The sequence below is a fragment of the Brienomyrus brachyistius genome, unplaced genomic scaffold (genome assembly GCF_023856365.1).
Source record: "Brienomyrus brachyistius isolate T26 unplaced genomic scaffold, BBRACH_0.4 scaffold72, whole genome shotgun sequence".
Lineage (NCBI taxonomy): Eukaryota > Metazoa > Chordata > Actinopteri > Osteoglossiformes > Mormyridae > Brienomyrus > Brienomyrus brachyistius.
The window spans coordinates 231,074-254,916 of NW_026042347.1; the positions used below are offsets into that span (position 1 = coordinate 231,074).

Sequence of the window (23,843 nt, forward strand, 5' to 3'; positions counted from 1 at the left end):
GAAGATCATGGCCATTTCAACATCTGTCAGGCGTCCCGACTCAGACATGGGCTTGTAAAACACCTGGAGAAAAAAAAATGAGAGACGGGCAAAGTTGGAAAGGGTTAGTAAAGGTTAAGAGGGATAACAAAATGTTAGGGAAAATAAGTTAAACATGTTCTGGCACAAAAACCTACACTCAAAGCCCTATACATGAGATCCATGACAAGAATATAAAAACTCAAAACTGCAAATGCTTAAAGCAGACTGAAGTGCAAAGACCTCACGGGGGCCCCACTGCAGATCATACCTCCAGGACCAGCTGAAGGTCAGCCATGTATCGCTCCTCCGTCTCAATGAGCTCGTGGATGTAACCCTGTCGCTTCCTCTCCTGCGGACTCATGGTGTCCAGGCTGGTCAGGTCAGCACACCCTGCAGGGTCGGGGATGACGGGGGTGGGGGTGGGAGTGGGGGGGGGGGGCAGCCGCGGTCAGCAGCTGTCTTGCGTGGCCCCAAACATGTGGCTAAACCACTGGCTTGAGAAGCCGCTACCCGGAGCTGTCGCTAAGTCACTGCGCGAGAACAACCCTCCCGTCCGTCTTACCTTTTGCTGAAAATTCAGATGCGCGCAGACGCTGAAACTCCATTGGGTAACTTTCAATACGCCTTTTTGCATGAGCCTCATCCCCAAGCCTTAAAAACCGCAGCCAGGTTTCCTCTCTCGAACCCATTTTGCCTGGGACTGTAACCATCCTAGTGCTTAGCTTCTTGAATAACCTGGTCCTGGATATATATATATATTAGACGCTAATAACCAAACCTCACACCATCCTTGTGTAAGACAATGACTTGCCAAAAAAAAGCAGGTGCTTTTTAAGCAAATCCTTTATTTTCACGATAAATGTACATATGTATAATTTGAGGCACATTTTCAAAGTAACACAGCTTGGGAACTTTAACACAGACAAACTGACTTGACTACTGCCAATGCACTGTGGGTAAATTCCCAGTGGGGCCAAATGAAACCTCAAACTGCATAGACTGTTTAACAATTAATGCAAGGGATTCATTCAAAATGCATCTCTCTTGCCAGCAGCATAAACAGATTGCAAATTTGCATAAACAGAGCAAACCTTTAATTGCTTGCAAAATGTTTTCCAAGTAGAGGATATTTTTCAGCTGTTAAATACCTTATTCAGACATTTCTATGCCTTACTGCAAGTAATCACACATATTGTAGACTGAGCACACAATATCACAGTCATCCATTTTTTTTTCATTAAACTGCACTTTCATATAAAATAAAATAAGTCAATACAACTAAGAGTAAAATCTGGGCAAACCAGGTTACATTCAAAATGCTTGTAGTTTTACTACAAAGTGCCGCAGCAGTGATGATTTCTTGAACACTGAGGCACAGAGAGTTTCACCCTGATGTGAGAGCAAAAGACCACACTTTACAAACCACCAAATCTGCCATTTTTATCCTTAACCGAGTAATACGATTCTTTAGCATTTGTTCCAAGGACATTGTCAACATTTACCTCTGGCTAATAGTTACACTGGCATGGACCAAATAGTCAGCAGGCACCATGCAGAAGGATAATCTTCAGAGTCTAAACCTTAGTGACCAAAAAAAGAATTAGCCCATCTAACATCTGAATTTTATCAATAACCAAATAATCAATGGCAAGGCAGATTTTCATTTTAAGTTGCATGAAAAAGCAAAGTGTGAGGCTCAGTGGGCTAAAGCCTCGTTTTTCGCCCAGCCTCAGTACATCTGCGGGTCCTTCAGCAAGGCCCTTAACCCCCAGCTCCCTGGATGCTGCTATGGGTGGCTACCCTTTGCGGCCAGCTTGCTGTCACTTACAGAAAGCAAACTGGGGGTGGCGTAAAGAGAATTTCCCCATAGGGCTCAATAAAGTATCAATTATTATTAAATAAAGACATGTATCTTAGTTATAACTAGTTTTTAAACTTGTTAGAACCCAGAAACCGCAAAACATGTACTGTTAAACACCAGCAGGCCTTGTTTCGTTAAAGGTTATGCATATAATTACCTGAATTAACCACTCCATCTTGGTGGGGGGGGGGGGGCATTTACATTGACGTTACCTCCCTAAGGTCACTTAAAGCAAAAAAAAATATATTCTAAAACATTTCCAGTATTATGGCAGATCAGCTGAAAACTCACAGCATCCTGGTCCAAACCCCCTCAGGCGAGAAAGCGGCAGACACTGCACCGGGGCACTAACAGGGCAAACCAAAGTCCACCAAAGCCCGCCGCGAGTGTTCGGAAAAAACAGCAAACAGTGAAGCAAGGACCCAGAACTTTGACCCTCGAATGGCTCACCGACCCCCACATAGGGAAAAGATGAAGGCTGCAACCAGTGTATGACTGCCTGCTTGAATACCCTTCCACTCCATACATTATAACAAATAACACCCTCAAAATACACAACTACATGTAAGGCAACAAAGGTTTCCCCTTAGTCTAGGTATGTATGACGAATATTCTACACACTATACCCATAGGCAAAACACAGTACTTAAAGAAGTACGTAAACAGCCAGTAATCGTTGAAGCTCATGTGTCGCCGTAGGCAAGCTACACCACCAGGGCCCCCTGTCTGCGACAAAGTGATATTGGCTGGCTAAGGCAGCGCCTCACCAAAAGATGGCACCCCAGGTGGCTGCCTATGTCACCTAATGGGTTGACCAGCACTGAGCACAGTACTATAGCTAAAGCCATGGGATTTCGTAGAGGGAGAGGATTAGGGTTAGGGTTAGGGTTAGGGTTAGCAGGGTTAGGGTTAGGGTTAGGTTTGCACTCATGGGGTTGGCAAAAAAAACCTACCAATGGAAAGCATGTGTCTGTGTACATGTGAATTCATACTGTGAACACACGCACACACACTTATGCAATTACCCAACGGTACGTAGCCCATAACTGAACTACAAGCTAAGCGTAAACGCACCGTTGCCTGCACAGATTATCCCAGATTTTCCATCTGCGCAGTAACATTCAGATATAACTGTCAGTGAGAGACGTTTTAACAAACAAACAAAAAAAAGTTAGGATACTCAATTGCACTTAGGGTAAAAAGCCATTTTTGAAAGAAAAATATGTTTTAAATAGTTAATGACTATGACTCTACATACCTTCACGCTCTCCCAAAAAGCTGTTTAAATGATATGCTTTATACTTTAAATATGGCATCAGCATCTATCACTGGCATTGTAATTGCTTTGCATCATAAGCAAGAACAATTTTAAAGACTAAAAACATGAATATAAAAATTACAGAGGGGGGCACTTGCTGTTGGACTGGTAGGTGTGTGGGACCTGCTTCAACACATGAGGAAAAAAATTTAAATAATAATAATAATAATAATATTAAAGCAGAAGTAAAAGAAAGTGAATTTGATGAGAAGGCAGGCCCTATCCAGCGAGGAAGCATTGACTGATATGGAGCACCTAAAGGGTATCTGAACAGCTCTGAGAAGCTGTGGAGGAAGAGGCAACGATGCCGTCCTACAAGAACAACACAGATAGAGGGAAAGATGGAGGGAAAGGTGGGGGGGAAAGAAGGGAAAGATGGCAGGAGAAGAGTGTAAGGAGGGTGGACGGATGGATGGAAGGAGAGGAGTGCTTCTCTGAAGCACAACTCTGAGAAGAAACCCAGTCCTAATAGGCGGATGGCAGAAGAGAGAGTATGCACGCCATGATGTGGAAACTCATCGACCCTCTCATCATGGTTTTTTATGAAGACATTTGCCAATACCAGGTAGTATCTTTCAAACTGCCCTACTTCACATCACCAGGCCTCCCATGAGGTCACCAATGAATCATTTCTTATCTGTGTTTAGGTTTCCCCTGCAGCACACAGCTACTGCAAACTCTCTCGATTCATCTTTGGACACAAACCATTTCTGTTCAGAAAGTCAGACCCAAGCAGGAAGCCAAACCGTAGCCTTGGTAGAGCTGCAGTCAGCAGGAGAACAGCCCTTTGAGAGACCCATACAATGCAGGTGGGCACTGTAACGTGGGTCAACTTTTACCCGAAGGTCACTTTCCACCTTAGATTTTGGAACTACCGCTCTCTCATCTATTGCCAACAGCATGAAACACTAGGCTGCAAACTTTGTATCTTAAGACATTTGCAACTATCAACAAGACAAACAAATATTACTTGGGGGGGGAAAAAAATTAAACTTACATTGTTGACTGGGATCGGACTCCGTGGTCATCTTGACGTAATTGGTGGGGAACAAGCCGACGACGCCATTCAGCTCCCCTTTCCACCAATCAGCATCGTCCTTGTTCAGCACATTGATCAGTTGACTTTTGGAGAAGCTCATCTCATCCTCGTTGCCCGCCTTGTAGTCGTACATGGTGATGACCTGGCAAACTGAAGGAACAGCCAACATGTAGGAAAGGCTGTTACGGAAGATGCAGACGGAGATCATCGCAGATCTTGGCATGTGATGCTGTTGATCTTACTTGGAACTGGAGCTGGTGTGGACTTCCCACTGGTGGGGCCCAAGAGCTTGACGTGGGAGGCGGGGAACCATCCGTTCTGGCGTTTTTTACCCCTAGCCTGGACAGATACAAGACAAGAGGTTCCTCATCAGGACATACATGCCAACCTAATTTAGGACAAATGCATCTGACCTGAGAGAGACCCGCAACTCAACTTCAATGCCTCCTCCCAAAAACAGCCCAGGATTAGACCTCATTATGGGCGGCCTCCACATTTGATTAACGTCACTATCATGACAACACGGGTCCACAGACCTGCAGAACCCCTTGCCACCACCCAGATGGGTTCTTGCCCTGGATGAGGATAAGCTGTCCCGGGGCCAGGCTCAGCTGCTCCGCTCCGGTGGCCGTGTACGCAGTCGTCACTTGGGCAACCTCTGTCATACACATTCACAAATGAATGCGAACGCAAACAAGCACACGTGTTCAAGGTAGATAGAGCTTCGCAACAGTCGGCACTCGCAAAGACTATTGAACACAGCTGTGTTTCATCTGTATACAGGACACAGCCTAGCTGCAGATGCACCAGCATCAACGGAAAGGCAAAGATAAAGGTGTGTGGTGGCTGCCAGTGAATTTCTTGGCTCTTTACTGAGTGGTGACTGTGGGATCCCGCATCCTTACCTGGCTTTTTGCCGACTCCACCTGACTTTCCAGTGGTGCTATATGTCTGTAGACAGACACACATATTGGTAGAGGTCAGAGTAGCAAAAGTTAGCCTGTCATGATTTATTATTTATAGACAATAAACTCTGCAGTTTAAGTATCTCTGAGAAAAGTCGTTCATGACAATTTACTTCAGATTCCTTTGGCGTTACGTAGTTGGAGGGGAAGACTCCACTCCTGTCTCCGATGTACCCTTTCCACCAGTCCCCTTCTCTTTCCGTCACAACGACGGTGTCTCCTTCGTTGAAAGTGAGGTCTCCTGACTCTGGGCTTTCATAGGTATATAAGGCTACATACTCTGATTGGATGAGAGACAGAATGGCCAAATGATTTTTAACTGCCACAAAACCTGCCTTCTGATTAGACAGAAAATCAACGGTCAACAGCCAGTGACAAAATCCGGCTTTCTCCTTTTCGACAATGGCCTCTCACACCAGACCCTGTTTCAAGGTTACTTCTGACATGCTAGCAGCAATACCATTAATATCAAGATGATTAAAAGGTACGCAAGAGAAGTCAAGATTTCAAATTACAGATGGCCAAACAAAGTGAAGAGTAGTGACTGGCTAAAATGGAATGTTGGGTATCAAAGAAAGACACAATGTATGCAAAATGCGCTTCTGCTTAGCTTAATTTAACTTCTTTTCATTCAAATTCTTCCCTGGAAAAGAAACTTACCTTCTTGTAGAGTATTGTCAGGGTTATTGAACTCATCCACAGAAGAATATAGGGGTCTGGCAAAATAAAGTGAAAAAAAATGGATCGGCGATTCTGCTCATACGCATTTTTCAATAGAAAAAGAAAAAAATCCCTTACAAATTGATCTCGCTTATCTCAACCAATAATATAAGCACAAAAACATCACAATAGCATTCATAAGTGTTGAGTCAATCAGTCAAACCAAATTTACCATACTAAATCTAGCACATTTTCTCAAACATGTCACAAAGAAAAGGCAGGGATTATTTAAAATCACTCCTAGATGCCTGCCCCGAAAAATGCAAATCAAATACCACTTCAGTAATAAATACGTAGAAATATGGAATTAGAATAAGGAAATGGCTCAGTAAATGACCACCAGTCTCCAGGTAGCTGACAGGCTTTGGTCTGAGCAGAACCAGAACCCTTCTGGAACCTCCCGAGGAACCGCCAAGAGTGTCACTTACTCATTCCGGCTCAGCCCTGCACCCCATTCAGCTCCCCCAGCCACCAGTTTTCCTGCTGCTCCAGCACCGTGATGATGTCATCCTTGGAGAAGTTCAGGTGGTTGTCCGTCTTGGCCGTCCAGGAGCACAGCGCTTGCACCTGGAGGCCACTTGCCACCTGACAACGCAGAAAACATGTCTGTCAGCCGGGACACCACTCAGGAAACAAGATCTGATCTAGACGTACTTGAAACTACCTTAAAAATCCCCCCAAAAATGGACATTTTGATAAATGTTAACATGAAAGTTTACCAACTTATGAATATACCTAGAAAGTTAACACTCTCGTGCATACATGGTACATCTCAGTGTATTGTTATATATGTGCAAACACATGCACAAATATGACCAAAAAAACAACATATATACAAACTACACTATTAGCAAACATAGTTGACTTGTTTATGGCGATAAAATCATGCATTTGTGTTGGGGGCCCCTTGCTGGCCACAAAGTCACCACCTTGTGGAGGGGCCCCAAAGTGGCTTTTTAAATGGGTCCCCAGAAACAGCAAACCTGCTTCTGATTGTTATATATAAATAAAGAAAAAGCATAGTACAGAACAAAATACTGCAGTAACGTGCAAGACAGTCGCAGAAGCAGTTGAAGGCTTCTGAACAGACATGGTTCAGATGCAGCCATGCAAACAGGCCACAGACTCACTGGCACATAAATACGCATAGGCATGCAGTGGAAATACAGAAAAAGAACACGACCGATCGGGTGGGGCCAGTTCTGAATTCTCACTCGAGACAGTTACGGTATTCTTCAGGTAGGGGGCGCTCCCAGGATAACTACCTGTCCATACTCCATAGAGGCAGAGCCTGGAGGGTGGGTGGGAGTGAAGGCAGAGTTCTGCCCTGCCCCCCCAGGAGTGCTCTGTCCTGCTGGGAAGGTACTGGAATTAGCCTCCGCCTTGCTGAAGTAGGGACAGACCAGGAGAAAACGGTCAGTGAGACCCACATAAGCATTCAGATATGACACAGGACCAGTTTAGATGCTGGACACCAAGGGGCAACATTACCTTGCAGAGACTGAGGTAGATGCAGTTGTGGGCATCAGAGCCTGCTTGGTGCTGGCCGCAGATTCCGGTTGGCTGTGCTTCTCGACGTAGCTCTCAGGGAACCAGCCCATCTTGCCCTGGTAGCTGCCATACAGCCAGCCCTGCTCGCCTTCCGTCTTCTCGTCCACCTGCGGACTCAAGGCGATTGGTTAAGGGCTACCACATGACACACATGGGCGTACTATCCAAAACCAGGTCACGACTGGCCAGAAAACACCCTAAAACATATGAAAGGAGAAATGTGCCATTAATAAATTAAATATGTCTACATGTTTATTTATTTTGTCACAGGGGCACTTGTACCCCTCTGTCCTCCCCCCCCCAAAAAACTGCTCCTTGTTGCACTTTATGGTGAACAAAAGGATTCTAGATCTAACTGTAAAACACCCGAAAAGGATTCAGAAAAAAAGAGCTAATCAGGCACCAGGGCAATGATTCAGCACATTTAATTTATGGTACAAACAGATTAACATATGGGGGTGCACTCTGTATACCTCAATCAAGCTGTCCGTGTCAAAGGTGAGCTCGTCCGCGTTCCGTGCTGTGAAGGGGTACAGGGCTCTGTAGGTTGTCAGGGAGGCCGATTTCCTGTGTGTTGACTTGACGGGTCTCAAATTCCCTGCAACGACAGTGAGTCAGTCACCTCCTTGTGTGACTGTTCTTCAGAACGCTGTGTCACTAATGACGCACTGCAGCTATTGAACCAGCACACGACACCTCGGGTCTGCTGATGGGACACTTGCATTTGGAGGCTGATGAAGAAACTGTACAAACCCCACCGCTAATGGTAGCTTTACGTGTCTGAGATTGTGATTTGTCACTGCGTTTCCACACCTCCCGAAGGGGGCTGCATCGAGGCCATAATCCTTACCTTTTCGCTCCTCTAGGCCCCTGATCAGGGCCGACAGCTTCTCATGAATGTCTGTCTTGCCTAAATTGTGCTGCTGCTGCTGCTTTTGCTGCCGGGCCTCTTCCTCCCGCTGTCTGGCCACGGCCTCCTCCTCCTGTTGCTTTCTCCTCCTGTCCTCCTCTCGCCGTCTCTCCTCTTCCTGTCTCTTCTTCTCCTCCTCCAGCCTCCTCCGCTCCTCCTCCTGTCTCCTCCGCTCCTCTTCCTGTCTCCTCCGCTCCTCTTCCTGTCTCCTCCGCTCCTCTGCATCCCTGACAGCAGCTATCTGAGCCCGCTGACGTCTTCTCTCCTCCTCCTCCCTCTCCAGCTCCTGCTCCTCCTCCTTCTTCCTTCTGTTCTCTTCCTCTTGCCTCCTTCTCTCTTCCTCCTGCCTCCTCCTCTCTTCCTCAAATCTCTTTTTCTCTTCTTCCAGTCTTTTCCTCTCCAGCTCTAGCTTCCTTCTCTCTGCCTCCACCTTTCTCCGCTCCTCCTCTTGCCGCCTCCTCTCCTCTTCCTTCTGCCTCCTCTCCTCCTCCGCCCTTTTATGTTCCTCTCGCCGCCTCTCCTCCTCTATCCTCTTCTCCTCCTCCCTCTTCTGGGCTTCCTCCTGCCTCCTCCTCTCCAGCGGCCCGGCGGTTCCGCTCAGCCTGCTCCTGAGCGGCGCGCAGTTTGGCCCGGAGTTCACGCTCACGTTCTTCCTCCTCCTTCAGCTTGGCCTCCCGCTCCTCCTGGATCCTCCTCCGCCGCTCCTCCTCCTCCCGCTCCAACTTCACACGCCACTGCCGCTCTTTCTCCAGCTTGGCTTGCCTGTGAATGACATGATGCATCACATTGAAGCTGAATTTGGCCCAGCACCACATCATGGCCCTTCAATCACGTGATGCAGCTATATTTTCTTTAAACAAACCATCAAGGTCACGTCATCCATTCAAATTTAATGCTTTAACTGAACTTTGTCACACTGGGTCTGTAATTGACATTAAAATTGCTCTTAGCCATCTGACATGTTCTGACATTATGTAGGTGATGTGTTGACCCACTTAAAAATAGAAAAACAAACAAAAAATAAGTAAAAGGGAGCTCTGGATCCCCAAGGACCAGCTTGGGAAGCACAGTGTTAAAGTGATATTAAAAAGCGATTTAGGACAGGTCAGTCACCATTGCAGGGAAACCAAACCTGGCACCATGACAGCCAACAGAAATGCAAAAACGACAACAGAGCATGCAGGCCTTGCAGGAGGCCTAGCTCACCTGACCGCCTCCTCCTCCTCTCTCTTCCTCCTCTCCAACTCCAGTTCTCGCCTCCGCTGCAGGTCACATAGCTTGTCGGCCTTGACCTGCCGCAGTCTGTCCAGGACCTGCTGCTGCTTGGTCTGGCTTTCCCGGAGCTCCTGTGGGAAGGGACCGGGCCCGCACCACCATTAGCGCAGAGCACCAAGCCACACCGCCAACCACCACTCGCTATACAAGGTACAGACACCAGATCCAATTCAGAACACACGGGATTCTGGGCCATAGATTATGGATGTTTTGAGGCTTCACTTCTCCACTTTATTCTATTTACAAATGCTACTGGCCCCTGTACAGCACACTGGGCTAACTAGAGGCAAGCCACAACATTGATGCCTTTCTACCACCAGTAATGCCTCCTCACCTTGATGTCCACGTTGTACTGGTCCATCTCCGACAGTTTTGCCACGGTATCCTTCTCCAGCACATCCAGCTGCTCCTTGAGTTTCCGACAGACGATGTCCTTCTCAGTCACGCCCCTCTTTACGGAGGAAAGTGTCGGACCTGTATACAGAAACACTACCTCTAAGCAAGACCCTTCACCTGCAATTGCTTCATCCTGGGACTGACAATCTACATCTAAGCCCTGCAAGGAAGTCCTCCAACTTGCAGGGAAAACTGCAAGGGGGTTGGTGGCAGGGTTGGCACTCCAGCCACCGGAAAAAAATGTACACTGTTCCATTCCATTCGGACTAGTGTGATGCTGAGGTGTCACCCGCTGCACGACTACACTCAGGTTCTCATCCCTGAGGTGGTTCGTGTGGAGGGTGCAGCAACGCGCTGTATCAGCAGGGGGCCCTTACATTAACAACCCTAAGTGCACCTCGAGGTTATATGGTAAGTATTTTCTTGTTGACATGTGAGAGGGAGGGCTGTGACAGATAACCTGGCCCCCACAATCCCCCACTCCACCCAAACCCTACAGAGCCGAGATGAGTTGGTAGCCGACTTGTGCCCAGAACTTCTGGAAACTCCTGTACTGCTGGAAAAGCCTTCCAGGGGGGGTTACATCTGAAAGCTGGCTGAAAGAACGCCAAGATTCTGCATTGCTGTCATCGAAGCAAAACTGTCGACTGCCTCCAAGCCTTTTACTCTAAGGTGAATAATGTAGCTAAAATATAAAGATGTATTACAAGTGGGTGCATCCAAACTTTTGTCTGGTAGTGTACACCTACATTTTAGAAGCACAAGAAGCATGTACCACCCATGTGCCACCATGACATTTAAGTACTTCAAGAATGACTGCAGGGGGGGGGGGGGGGCGCCAGGTAACGCAGGGAGAAGCAGGGAGATCAGACTCACCAGACCTACTGTTCAGCCCCATGTTGCATAGGATCTCCTTGCATCTCTGCTGCTCCACAATCAGCTGAGAATGTTTCCTCTGCCCCTCCTGCACAAAAACAGGCCAAACTCCCTCAGAAAGCTGGAGAATCCTGAAATAAACCCTCCCTGGAAACTTCACCCTATCTATCTATTGCTTTTATAGTAAATTCCCCCCCAAAAAAACTGCACATTCTCCAGGAAAGGTGTGAAGAACAGTCTCTCCCTTGGTTGCCAAAATCTGAAGACTGCTAATCAGACAGGAGTGGCACAGCTGTTGTATAACGCACAGCAGACATAACGCCAGATCACATGGAAAAAGAACCGTGTTGAATCTATTTATCAGTGTTGCAGCTGGTGCTCGTCCCATAGCTGCTGGGATCTTGGACGGCAGCGGAGGAAGGCCGCAGACCTCAAGCTGCCGCTGCAGGGCGTTGACCTCCAGCAGGCAGCTGTCCTGCTTCTGACTGATCAGTTCCAGCTCTCCCTTCTGGATGCTCCTCTTGCTCTGGACGTCCCTGAGTCGGTCAGAGATCTGCTTGTGCTTGTCTCTCTGAAATTAAACAGTGGTCTTATGAGTCCTGAGGGCGGGAATATTGTCGCTGTGGACACAAGCATGTGTACCATTGACATCTGAAAGGAAAACGTGCGTCTCTGATAGTGCGATTTCAACAGCTGGCTGTTCCTCGTTCCTGAAGGGGAATGCAGTCGGTCGGGGCAAACAGGTGCAGGACGGCCTGGTCCTCACCACAGCCTCCAGCTCCAGCTCCAAGCTCCTCTTCTTGGCCTTAAGCTTGATGATGTCCTCTTGTTCTTGGTTCCTCTGATTCAGCAGCTCCTGTCGCCTCCTCCACTCCCACTCCATCTTCCTCTGACGCTCCAGCTCCTGCTTAGCAGCCTGCAGGGACACACACATGATCACGACCAAACACACACACACACACACACACACACACACGCACACACGCGCTAATCACAGGTCGCACACGTTCACACACAAGCTAAACCAATAACCAAATACATGCTGTCAAACCTTCCCAGCCATTCAGAGATGTACATAAACGGAGTTTCACCAGTAAACTAGTTACAATAATGAAGTTTTATTAACTTCCAGCCAATTATCACAGGGGGGCCTGGAGTCTATCCAGGACAGCACAGGGCACCAGGCTGGGGGGGTACACCCTGGACGGGATGTCAGCCCATCGCAGGGCACAAAACATGCACTTACACTAGAACCTCGCACTGCAGAGAATTTAAAGGCACCAGACCACCTAAGGGCATGTTTTTGGAGGAAGGCCACACAACACTGGGAGAACATGGAAACTCTCAAAGAGTGGAGGTGGGATTCCAACCCCCAGCTCTGAAAGGTATGAGGCAACAGTGCTGGTGAATCGCCAACAACATTAATTTGCTAAACCCAAATGTGATTGGCTGGGACTGGACCAATGACCAAAGAGCGACTGCCTAACCCCAAGTACAATGCTAGCATTCCATACTAGAAAGACTGACCTCCTTGCGTTCCAGCTCCTTTAAGCGCTCTTCCTCCTTCTGCCATTCCAGCTCGCGTTGCCTCTCCAGCCGCCGCTCCTGCTCCTGTTGCCGCCTCCTCTCCTGCTCCCGCGCCTCCTGCTCACGCCGCTCCTGCTCCTCCCGGGCCTTCTGGGCCCGCCTCTCTTGCTCGCGCCGCTCCTGCTCCTGTAAGACCTGCCGCCGCCTCTCCAGCTCAGCGTTTCCCCGCTTAGCTTGTCCTCGAACGAAACTGCAAGGAGGGCCATGCACACGCACACGTGGTAACCATGGCAATAGGGGCAGTGACCTTTGACCTCCTGCAATTCAATGTGAATCAGGTGATTCTTTGTAAAGATACTAAGAACGGCACATCACTAATACACACTTGTGTCACCAAAAACATTCACTAGCTGAAGGTGCCTGTCTTTGTGTGTGTGTGTGTGTGTGTGTGTGTGTGTGTGTGTAAATCCGTCTGTCCGTTCTACTAATGCTACCATTACTCTTTGTCTTCTGGGGTGGTTCAACTTGAATTTCTTCAGGGACGATGGTGCGATTCAAAGGAAGCAATTCCCCCTGCTTCCCCGTTCTGCAAAATACAACATGCCTCCGTGTAGGTAGAAGGTGCTAGAACCTGAGACTCTGAGTCAGGCTACACAGGAACAACCACCATACAGCTTCCCGTGCTCACTCATCAGGAGTCCCTTAGCTGGGCTCAGTCGAAGTATCTCAGTGTATGGGGACACTCTCCCTTTCTGTAACAAAGCCTCCTAGCCTGTGATTCCAGATGGGTCAATGTCCAGCCTGACACAGCATATTCAACCCCCCCGCCTTTCCCCATTCATTACATATAACTATGGAAAAAAGTTAGAGACCATAGCACCAATTTTTGTTTCACTCAGTTCTCCTTTATGGGTATGGATCTGTGAATAATGTTTTTTTTTCTTTTGCAAACTGCAGCCTGGTTCTTTCCTGCTTCTCATTAATGAAGGGCTTCTTCCTTGCTTTATGGGACTTCAGCCCTGCTTCTATGAGCCTGTTATGAACTGTCCTAGCAGTGCACCTCACACCTGCACTTAACGTTTCCACCAAGTACAGGTCACTTGAGGTCATGATTCATGAGGCACTGTCGGATAAGTGAACGGGCATCTCAAGCATTGGGAAGTCGTTTCCACCCTTTACCTGGCTGCTTTCTGGCCTTTCTCAGTGTCTCCCGTTTCACCATATTCTTGTACACTTGCGTACTTAGAACCTGGAAGCAACCTGACGCTCAGCGTACCTTTCTGCCAGCAAAACCAGCTTTAAACAAGCAGATTTTTTTTCCAGTATAGAGTGGTCTCAATTTTTTTCCAGAGCTCTATTTACTGCTCTGCCGGGTTCACCGATTGGCCACCGGCGGCGGCTGTCTACCTGACGGAGGGGGGCACCAGGTCCCCGGGAAGCGTGAGGGGCAGCGGCTGTCCGGCCTTCGCCATGTCCACCAGGTGCATAGCCAGGATGAACTCCTCCCCTGTCAGCTGGCCGTCCTTGTCCACATCTGCCAGGTTCCTTGGGAGAACATGTGGGAAGGTCAGTAATCGAACCGGGTGCACAGATGGCGAAGACCAGCATAACTTCACCCAGACCATGAGGGGTCCAATTTAAAAACCAAACTAACCTACAAAAAAATGACAACTTACCCTGAGTTTTGTCCAACTGTAGGCTAATGCAAGTGTTCCAAGCATGTTTAAGGTATGCTAGGCTAGGCTATGAAGTTTGTTAGGTGAGCTGTAATAATAAAATGTATTCTCACCTAACAATATATTTTTTAGCAGTATTTTGAGAGACAGACATATAAAAAACAAAATGCCTTTAAATTTTTTTATTTTTTTTTAAAGCAGTGATTATTGCAGCACATTAAAAACCTGCGACACGCTTCCTATCAGTAGGATCCCATGAGTCACAACTCAGAAGTACAGACCTCCTGCCTCGAGCCGTCGCACCAGCTGCCTGACGCGTGCTAACAGGAACAGACCACTTAAGAAAAGCAACCAGCCCTGGAAATATCATGATGGCTTCTGAAATCAGCGCAGGGTCAATTGGAGCAATTAGAGGTTGTTCAGGGGACCAGCAGAGAAATCACTGCCAATCCGGGGACTTGAACTGTCGACCTTGAGGTTACAGACATATGGTCCTCACCTGTGGAGCCACACACTGCCCGCATAGAGTGGATGCTGAAAGGATTGAGCTACGTAATTTAAGAGGGGCAAATAAACCAAGCGCACCACTGCGGCCGTGAAGAATTCAGTGGACACTCACCAAACAGTGGCTAGCTGAGTCTGAATGAGCTGGGATGAGGCCAGAACGTTCCTGACCTGCACACCTGCAAGGTAGAAAAATGGCGAGGGGAATATGAGCTTCAAGCTGAACGACCTGAAAACTGTGGGGGGGGGAGGGGGGGTTCCCACCAAGAAACCACCATTAACGTACAAAATGTTTCATAATCTAGCTCCCGTCGAACACAGCCTGCAATGTCACTTGTGAGCTGTGACTCATTTAATTACTGGAGTAATTAAATCAACAGCCGGAGCCCTGAGCCTTTTACCAGTGATGCAAAAGTCTGTAATTAATGTGAACTGCTTTCCTATTATTACGAACATGCCTGACGAATCCCTGAACAAGCTTATTACAAATAACATGCTGTGTTTAATTGTCATTAAAAGGTGCTAACTGGGTTCGCTGGGGAACCTGTCAAGTGCAGAGGTGGCATCTGAATAATCTACTCCTTACACATCTCTGTGAATTACTTACTGTTATGACTGCAACACCCACATTCAGATCATTAAAGGAAAAGCGTTTATGGCTGTTTAATGTCGTCGACACTAGAAACAAAGTTCCTCAGATCAGAGTTGAGTAGAATCAGGTGATGAAACTAGCGTCAAAATAGGCACTGTATAAAAAAGCTACAAGCATTTTAATTATTTCAAAAGTTAGCATGCTAGCCTGTTAGCATGTAAAATGCCTTGGCATGCTCAGATCAGGCTGAAAGGTTTGATCTAGGCGTATAGCAACACCCAGATTCAGAATATGGAGTAATCTCAAAACTTAGCATGTTAGCATATTAGCATCAAAACCAGATGTGTGGGCGTATCTCCGCCTAGGAATCTCGTAGAGACTAGAAACAAAGTTCCTCAGATTAGACATGATGAGAAAAGACATAAAACTAGCATCAAAATGTACAAAAAACTACAATCATGTTAACATATTAGCATCACAACCAGAAGTCGGCATCTCACCAGCCTAGGAATGCCCTAGAGATTAGAAACAAAGATCCTCAGATCCATCTTAATAAGTAGAGTAAAGACATAAAACTAGCATCAAAACAGGCAATGTACAAAAAACTACAATCATGCTAGCATATTAGCATCAAAACCAGAAGTCGGCATCTCACAGCCTAGGAATACCCTAGAGATTAGAAACAAAGTTACTCAGATCCGGCTTGATGAGTAGAATCGAGTGAAGAAATTAGCGTCAAAATAGGCAATGTACCGAAAAAAAAACTACAATCATGTTAGCATATTAGCAACAAAACCGGAAGTGGGCGTAACTCACCCTAGGAATGTCGTCGACACTAGAAACAAAGTTCCTCAGATCAGAGTTGATGAGTAGAGTAAAGACCACTTCCGGTTATCTCACTGCTGATTTCCTGGAGCTGCTAGATTCCCTCAACCTACAACAACAACATGTTGATGTCCCCACACATTCCAGGGGTCACACACTTGACTTGGTGTCAAGTGAGGCCAAGCACAGAGCCCTGTGGGACACCACAGGTGACGTTGTGGATGTGAGATTTTGCGCTGCTAAGGGTGACATGTTCGGTTCTGCCAGTTAGGTATGACGTGAACCAGTTATGAACAGTTCCTGAGAGTCCCATGGTGCATTGCAGGCGGTGAAAGAGGATGTTATGGTCTATTGTGTCAAAAGCAGCTGTCAGGTCAAGGAGGATGAGTATAGAAGGGGAACCAGTATCTGCAGTCATCAGAAGATCATTGGTGACCTTGACCAGGGCTGTTTCTGTGCTATGGCCAGGGCGGAAACCGGACTGAAATTTTTCAAACAGGTTATTCAGTTTGAGGTGATCATGAAGTTGTGCTGCAACTGTTTTTTTTCCAGAACTTTAGAGAGGCATGGAAGATTGGAGATGGGCCCATAGTTAGAGAGAACTTCAGAGTCCATGGTGGGTTTTTTCAATAGAGGTCTGATGACAGCAGTTTTTAAAGTAGAAGGAATATGGCCAGTCAGGAGGGATTGGTTTATGATCCTGGTGATGAGTGGAGAGACGGCAGAGATGTTGACCTTTAGCAGGGCTGAAGGGAAAGGGTCCAGGGAACTGGTAGATGGTTTCATTTTCCTGATGACGTTCTCCACCTCTTCCCGTGTGGTAGCAGAGAAGGAGCAAAGTGGCTGGACCTTCTCAGGTAGTAGGTCGACAGTTGGAGGAGGCAAGATATTCGTGATGGAGAGGTATGAACGGATATTATCAACATTTTGTCTGAAGAAATTGATGTGCATGTTGCACCTCTGCTGTTGCACTGCTGACAGGTTCAGAGGAGAGAAATTTAAGGTCCAGGGCCAGGGCATCTGCATTGATGGTCTTCAGATTTCTGAAATGGATCTGACGTTTTGGTTTGATATGGGGCGGAGAGAAAGGCCAGCTCCATTGACACTACTTTATGGTCCGAGATACCAAGATCATATACCTGTAGATTACTGATGGGGGCGAAGTTTGAAATGACCAAGTCAAGTGTGTGAACCCTGGAATGTGTGGGGACATCAACATGTTGTTGTAGGTTGAGGGAATCTAGCAGCTCCAGGAAATCAGCAGTGAGATAACCGGAAGTGGGCGTATCTCCGCCTAGGAATGTCGTCGACACTAGAAACAAAGTTCCTCAGATCAGAGTTGAGTAGAATCAGGTGATGAAACTAGCGTCAAAATAGGCACTGTATAAAAAAGCTACAAGCATTTTAATTATTTCAAAAGTTAGCATGCTAGCCTGTTAGCATGTAAAATGCCTTGGCATGCTCAGATCAGGCTGAAAGGTTTGATCTAGGCGTATAGCAACACCCAGATTCAGAATATGGAGTAATCTCAAAACTTAGCATGTTAGCATATTAGCATCAAAACCAGATGTGTGGGCGTATCTCCGCCTAGGAATCTCGTAGAGACTAGAAACAAAGTTCCTCAGATTAGACATGATGAGAAAAGACATAAAACTAGCATCAAAATGTACAAAAAACTACAATCATGTTAACATATTAGCATCACAACCAGAAGTCGGCATCTCACCAGCCTAGGAATGCCCTAGAGATTAGAAACAAAGATCCTCAGATCCATCTTAATAAGTAGAGTAAAGAAATAAAACTAGCGTCAAAACAGGCTATGTACAGAAAAAACTACAATCATGTTAGCATATTAGCATCAAAACCAGAAGTGGGCGTAACTCACCCTAGGAATGTCGTCGAGACTAGAAACAAAGTTCCTCAGATGAGAGTTGATGAGTAGAGTAAAGACATTAAACTAGCATCAAAACAGGCAATGCACAAAAAAACTACAATCATGCTAGCATATTAGCAACAAAACCGGAAGTGGGCGTAACTCACCCTAGGAATGTCGTCGACACTAGAAACAAAGTTCCTCAGATGAGAGTTGATGAGTAGAGTAAAGACATAAAACTAGCATCAAAACAGGCAATGTACAAAAAACTACAATCATGCTAGCATATTAGCATCAAAACCAGAAGTCGGCATCTCACAGCCTAGGAATACCCTAGAGATTAGAAACAAAGTTACTCAGATCCGGCTTGATGAGTAGAATCGAGTGAAGAAATTAGCGTCAAAATAGGCAATGTACCGAAAAAAAAACTACAATCATGTTAGCATATTAGCAACAAAACCGGAAGTGGGCGTAACTCACCCTAGGAATGTCGTCGACACTAGAAACAAAGTTCCTCAGATCAGAGTTGATGAGTAGAATCAGGTGATGAAACTAGCGTCAAAATAGGCAAAGTACAGAATGTAGCGTCCCCGGTTGAAATGATGGTCTCTCAAACTGATGGTTCACAATCCTTTATTTAACCTTGCCTTGTGAACTCACCGTAAGAGCTATAAAGTGTACAGAAAATAATCACCATTAGTAGCTCAGACAGCAAGTTACCTTTAACACCTTTCCTTATTCCAAAACATAAATGAATTCTTTCCTTTAAGTTCTAATTTTGTTAACGTTTTCTACATGGATTATCTTTTACACGTATATTCAATTAAACCATTTTAACAACATGTAACAGACTGGGCCACAGCCTGCGTAGTAGAGGTCTAGGCTGCCCAATCCTCCAAACGGAGAAGGTACAGCAGGATGTAGGTCCCTGTACCCTCACCAATCGCCTCCCTAGTCTGCTACATGCACTACGTGAGCAGATCGGCTAAGGCTCCAGCACTTCCCTATCAGCGTCACGGTGCCAACCTGGAGTGTAGTACTGTTGGGGATAGCGTGATGTTTAAGTACCCACACCGTACCCCCACCCCCCGACCGAAGTACCCAGCAGTAGCAGGTGAGACGCCCCTACTCCGGAGAGAGCCTAAATAATAGAAGCAGGGTAACCACTGTACACCAGGATAGGGTAAATTGAACACATAGGCAGTTTATTCTCTGTAAGATTACTAAATTATTAGATGGAAAGAACCAAAGCTCACATAAAACAAAGGACTGCAATTACCAAATTGAGTTTCACCAACCACCTGACTCCCCTCTATTAATGAAACCCCAGCCCCAGTCACCCTACTGAGCGCTCAGTGTCTAACGGTGGAGGCTTCAAGCAAGAACTCCCGTTTACCTCCGACGGGATATTTTTTACCCTTCATATAACACGTTCGTAGTAACCTTACAACAGGACACATTCATATTAAACATGCACAACAACCTCATAACAGAAATGAACCTTATTCATTTAGCACTTTATACCACCGGCACATTGTAATAATCCGTCCGATAACATCAACACTCCCATGCGAAAGTCTGTTCAGTACATTTACTTCCAAAAATGACCGCCAGAGAAATCAGGCATCCGGGCATGCAGTTAGAACATAGCGGGCCTGCCCTGCCAGGTGGTAGCGTGCGCAGAAAATGGGGTGTGCAGCAGCGATCTTTTAAAACTCCGCTTAGTGTCCGTCACGTTAGCAGAAGTCTTCTACTTCTTGGCCAAGTTGCTGATCACCCTGATGTACATTCGCCGAAATAAACTTTATTAAATATCACCTGCGTCGTCCTTGGTACTGGAGCTGATGAGTCGTCTCTGTATAGCAGGGAAGCTACCGCGATTCCTCCAAGCTCCGGTTCCCACTGCGCGGCACCGGGAGCAGCTCTCCTCTGTCGTTCTGGTAACACACAGCAATTTCCCTTCTCCGGAGCACCAACGTGGCTCGAACCTGCCTTCAGACTAATCTGGTCCTGTGTGACTACATTAAGGAATTCTCCCTACTTACTCTACATCACCCGAACGAACCAAAAAAAAACCTCCTTTCCCCCTCTCTCTCCCGCCAACTCCACTGCCCTGCTATACGCAGCCACGTTACGTCGTGACGCACCGTCACACTTGCTTTTAAACACCTTTGAATCACGAAATAAACTAAAGTAAATCATTATCAAATTGTCCGTGACCTTACATGACAAATAAAACAAAGCAGCTTGTAAATTATAACCCTTTAACACGCTTAATTTATCCGTGCTCTTTAGCACCTTGTAGTGAGCAAAAACGTAGTCCATTTTACTCGGCAAAACACCTTACAACAGAAATATTAAACATATATACATTTACAAATCAACCTTCAAAACCCACCTTGTTCCTCATCAACCAGGAGCTAAAACCATCACTGGTATTTAAGAAATGTGTGTGAAAATGTGCTTTTTCACGGAACACACCTTGCTTCGACTTCCATGAAGTTTTCCCGCTACTGTGCGGTTTGCAACACTGGTTTACGGCAGCTTGTTGTTCTATGTTCCTTCAAAATAAAAGCCGTTCTTTCACAATAAAAGGCATCACTCGTCTTATACAGTTAAACAAGGAATAACATTTGTAACTAATAAATGGAATAAACGAAATATTAATACGGTCATTTAAACTCCCACCAAATCATTAGAGCTCAAATGGGAACCAAACGGAGTGATAATGATTTCCTAATGAAGAAATGACCTGTAACCGTTGACCTGTAAACATTACATTGTATGAAAACACAGTTTACATGACAGAATAAACCTTAAACTTCAGAATGTAATTAAACAGTCTCCAATAGCAAAACCAGTTTCTGCACTGGGCGTTCCACTACAGAAGGTTTACTGTAACATTGTCCTTTGTCCATCTTCCTTTCTCCAAAACGAAGCTTTACCTTTCTTACAAGTCCATCTTTGTCAGTTGTTGTGTCCATTACACGTGCTAATCTCCATTCATTGCGTGGCAAGTCATCCATTTTCTCCATCACAACATCTCCAACCTTCAAGTTTCTCCTTGGAGAGTGCCATTTCTGTCTTGTTGCGATGTTAGACAGATACTCCTTTTTCCAACGTGACCAAAACTGTTCTGATAAATACTGCACCTGCCGCCATCTTTTCCGTGCAAATGTGCGAAATGTGAATTTGCATTTTTACAGGGTGGTTCTGTAACACTCATTAATATTCATGAGAGAATATTACTGATTGGTCACTGAATGCCTTAAACCAGGGGAGCCCAAATCCAGTCCTGGAGGGCCAGAGTCCTGCACATTTTTGGGTTTCCCCTCATTTAACACACCTGATTCATCTCCTTGTGCTAATAACCACACAGCTCTTGAGCTGAATTATTTATGGTGGAACAGGGAAAGAGCTGAGCTACACAGGGCACCGGCCCCCCAGGACTGGATTTGGACACCCCTGCTTTAGGTAGAAGAAACAGGCAGCACAAGTCGATGTTAACTGGCCAATGAGGTAGTGCCCCTCTCATAAATATTAATCAGCCAGCCAATCGTGTAGGGCTTCACTCATGAATATTAAAAAGTTCTCCTGATCCACGGTGCTAAAAGAAATTAGCGCCCAGGACACACTGGATGTGCATCATGTGCGGCGGAAAATATCAAATTTCATTTCGGCGCCCATGTTAACAGATTAGAGCGGCCGCGTGCGCGAGATGCGGGGCTCACGCCTCGCGGTAGCGGCGCCGTATCTAGAGTCACGCGCGTGGTAAGCGGTTCGCTATGGAAGCGTATTGCATTCATCTGGGAAAAAAATCAAGTCTGTTTTTTCGAATTAATAAAATAATAATCCCGTTTTTCTGAGCAATATTTTTCTGTTTAATGAGGTAATGAGAACCTTTCTGTTTTTCATGATGCACGTCTCACTGTGTAGTTTAATCCGCTTTTTTTGATGGTTTGTAGACGGTATTATCATTAGTTTGCCGGCTTTGCGCGGCACCTATTCCGCCCCGCTCCACACTGCAGCGTTTCTCCCGGATCAGTAGATACAGTATGACATATGCTTCATGGAAATAAGCCGATGCATTTGAAATGCATTCAGACCGGCTTTGCTGTGACTAAAGACCATCTTTAGCAATCGCTGTAAATACTGAATCCTCATGGAGCGCAACTCCGGCGCCGGAAACAGCTTTTGTATCAGAATCCAGGTCCAAACTTTTATTAAATGTCACTTTAAATATGTAATAATATTACTTAAATATTCTGTTATTGATGGCCATTTTCATGCCGCACTCGCCGGAATTAGCAGTTAGAAGGAAAGACACTGACTTTAGTATTGATCTCTGGTGCCGTTTTGTGGTAAATATGCTTGTGATGAATATGTCTGATGAATATCGCTGCTTTGTAATTTTACTTCCCCGTAATTTCACTAATTAAGCTGTTAGTTTAGCTCGCTTCCCTCCGACATTTCCTGAGCTGTTTCATAAGCTTCAGTTCCCGCTTCGTTAGGGGAAGCTGTGCTGTTTTTAAACAGGCGGCCTGATGGGATTAATAATTCTTCCTCCTGCCTACAGACTCCTGCCAGCTGACGCTGGACCCCAACACAGCAAACAGACGCCTGTCTCTGTCAGGGGGGAACAGGAAGGTGACAGAGGGGGCAGAGCGGCAGCCATATCCTGATCATCCAGAGAGATTTGACAGCCGCCCCCAAGTTCTGTGCAGAGAGAGTCTGACTGGCCGCTGTTACTGGGAGGCTGAGTGGGATGGATATGAAGCCTGGATAGGAGTGACTTATAAAGGGATCAGGAGGAAAGGAGGGAGGGACTGTCTCCTTGGATACAATGACAAGTGCTGTTATACTGACAGTTACTCTGTCTGGCACAATAATAAAGAGACTCTCATACCCATACGGCCCTCAGGCTCCCGCAGAGTAGGAGTGTATCTGGACTGGGGGGCTGGTGCTCTGTCCTTCTACAGAGTCTTCTCTGATGGACTGACCCCCCTGCACAGATTCACCTCCTCATTCACTCAGTCCCTCTATCCAGGGTTTTGGGTTTATAGTGACTCCTCAGTGTCACTGTGACATGTTGCTGGTTCTCCTGGCAAAAAGGTGAAATCTCTGCTTTTTAACCTTTATAATCCTTTTCACTCTGAAAGTGTGTCATCTTCGCCATTTCAGAACCTCTGCTAAAATCATCCTAGTATTTGCAGCGACCGTCCAGTGCAGCCATGTATTTTTTGACTTGGCCACTAGCAGACCTCATACAGCTAGTCAATCTCGCACTGACTTTTTTAACCAATATATTTAATAATTTAATTGAGCTGTTGGTGAAATTTAGCAAAATCATGGAACGGCTGAGGTGCCCCTGAGGAGAAGTTTGGGAACTGATGTGGTGTTCATCTAGCCATCCAACTAGATATCAGTAACTTTTTAGAACACAGAAGAAATTATTACTAGTTTTTATTGTGTTACTCTTAATTTGCACAAGTTCTAATGTTAAATTGTATTTTTTGTTCTAAGCCAAAGTACACTTGCTACCCAGATAAACAGCTTTAAACATTTCTTTGGACTGCCTAAGACTTTTGCACAGTACTGTATGTTTGACAAAAATAAATGCCTGTGTTCAGTGAGCTGATTAAACACGAAAAATATAGTATTATACATTTTCTCTCTGGCTAGAATATAACTAAATGTAATCCTGATTGGGGGGGGGGGCTTTCCCTCTCCCCTGTATATGTACATTTTATATATTTATGTGAAAAAATATTATGTGGTACCTTGGGCGGAGCTTAATTCTCCGCTTCTGACGTCATAAGAGGAAGTGGCTTATCCTTGATGCTGATTGGTCGAGGGTTTATGCCCATATATGGTATCAATACATGCTTATGCCACGTGTTGCAGATAGGGGGGT

The 23,843-nt window shown here is 46.0% G+C and overlaps 1 protein-coding gene and 1 pseudogene across 1 annotated transcript; both read right to left on the reverse strand.

The window, feature by feature from the left end:
* The window catches only part of LOC125726458 (intersectin-2-like), a 155,924-nt pseudogene that overhangs the window by 122,392 nt on the left and 9,689 nt on the right, over nucleotides 1-23,843 (reverse strand).
* LOC125726461 (intersectin-2-like) lies at nucleotides 284-4,917 on the reverse strand. The gene is made up of 4 exons (XM_049002830.1): nucleotides 4,776-4,917; nucleotides 4,482-4,578; nucleotides 4,198-4,389; nucleotides 284-411 (listed from the first exon to the last, which is right to left on the reverse strand). The coding sequence occupies exons 1-4, from the start codon at nucleotides 4,908-4,910 to the stop codon at nucleotides 284-286; spliced, it is 552 nt and encodes a 183-aa protein (XP_048858787.1). The 5' UTR covers nucleotides 4,911-4,917.

Bases quoted from the DNA above. Each gene is read 5' to 3' on its own strand.
- LOC125726461 (XM_049002830.1), bottom strand. From the start codon at position 4,910: ATGTGTATGACAGAGGTTGCCCAAGTGACGACTGCGTACACGGCCACC. The intron at 4,579-4,775 runs GTCTGTGGACCC...GTATCTGTCCAG, and splicing joins GGTGGCAAGGGGTTCTGCAG to GCTAGGGGTAAAAAACGCCA. The intron at 4,390-4,481 runs GTAAGATCAACA...CTGTTCCTTCAG, and splicing joins CACACCAGCTCCAGTTCCAA to TTTGCCAGGTCATCACCATG.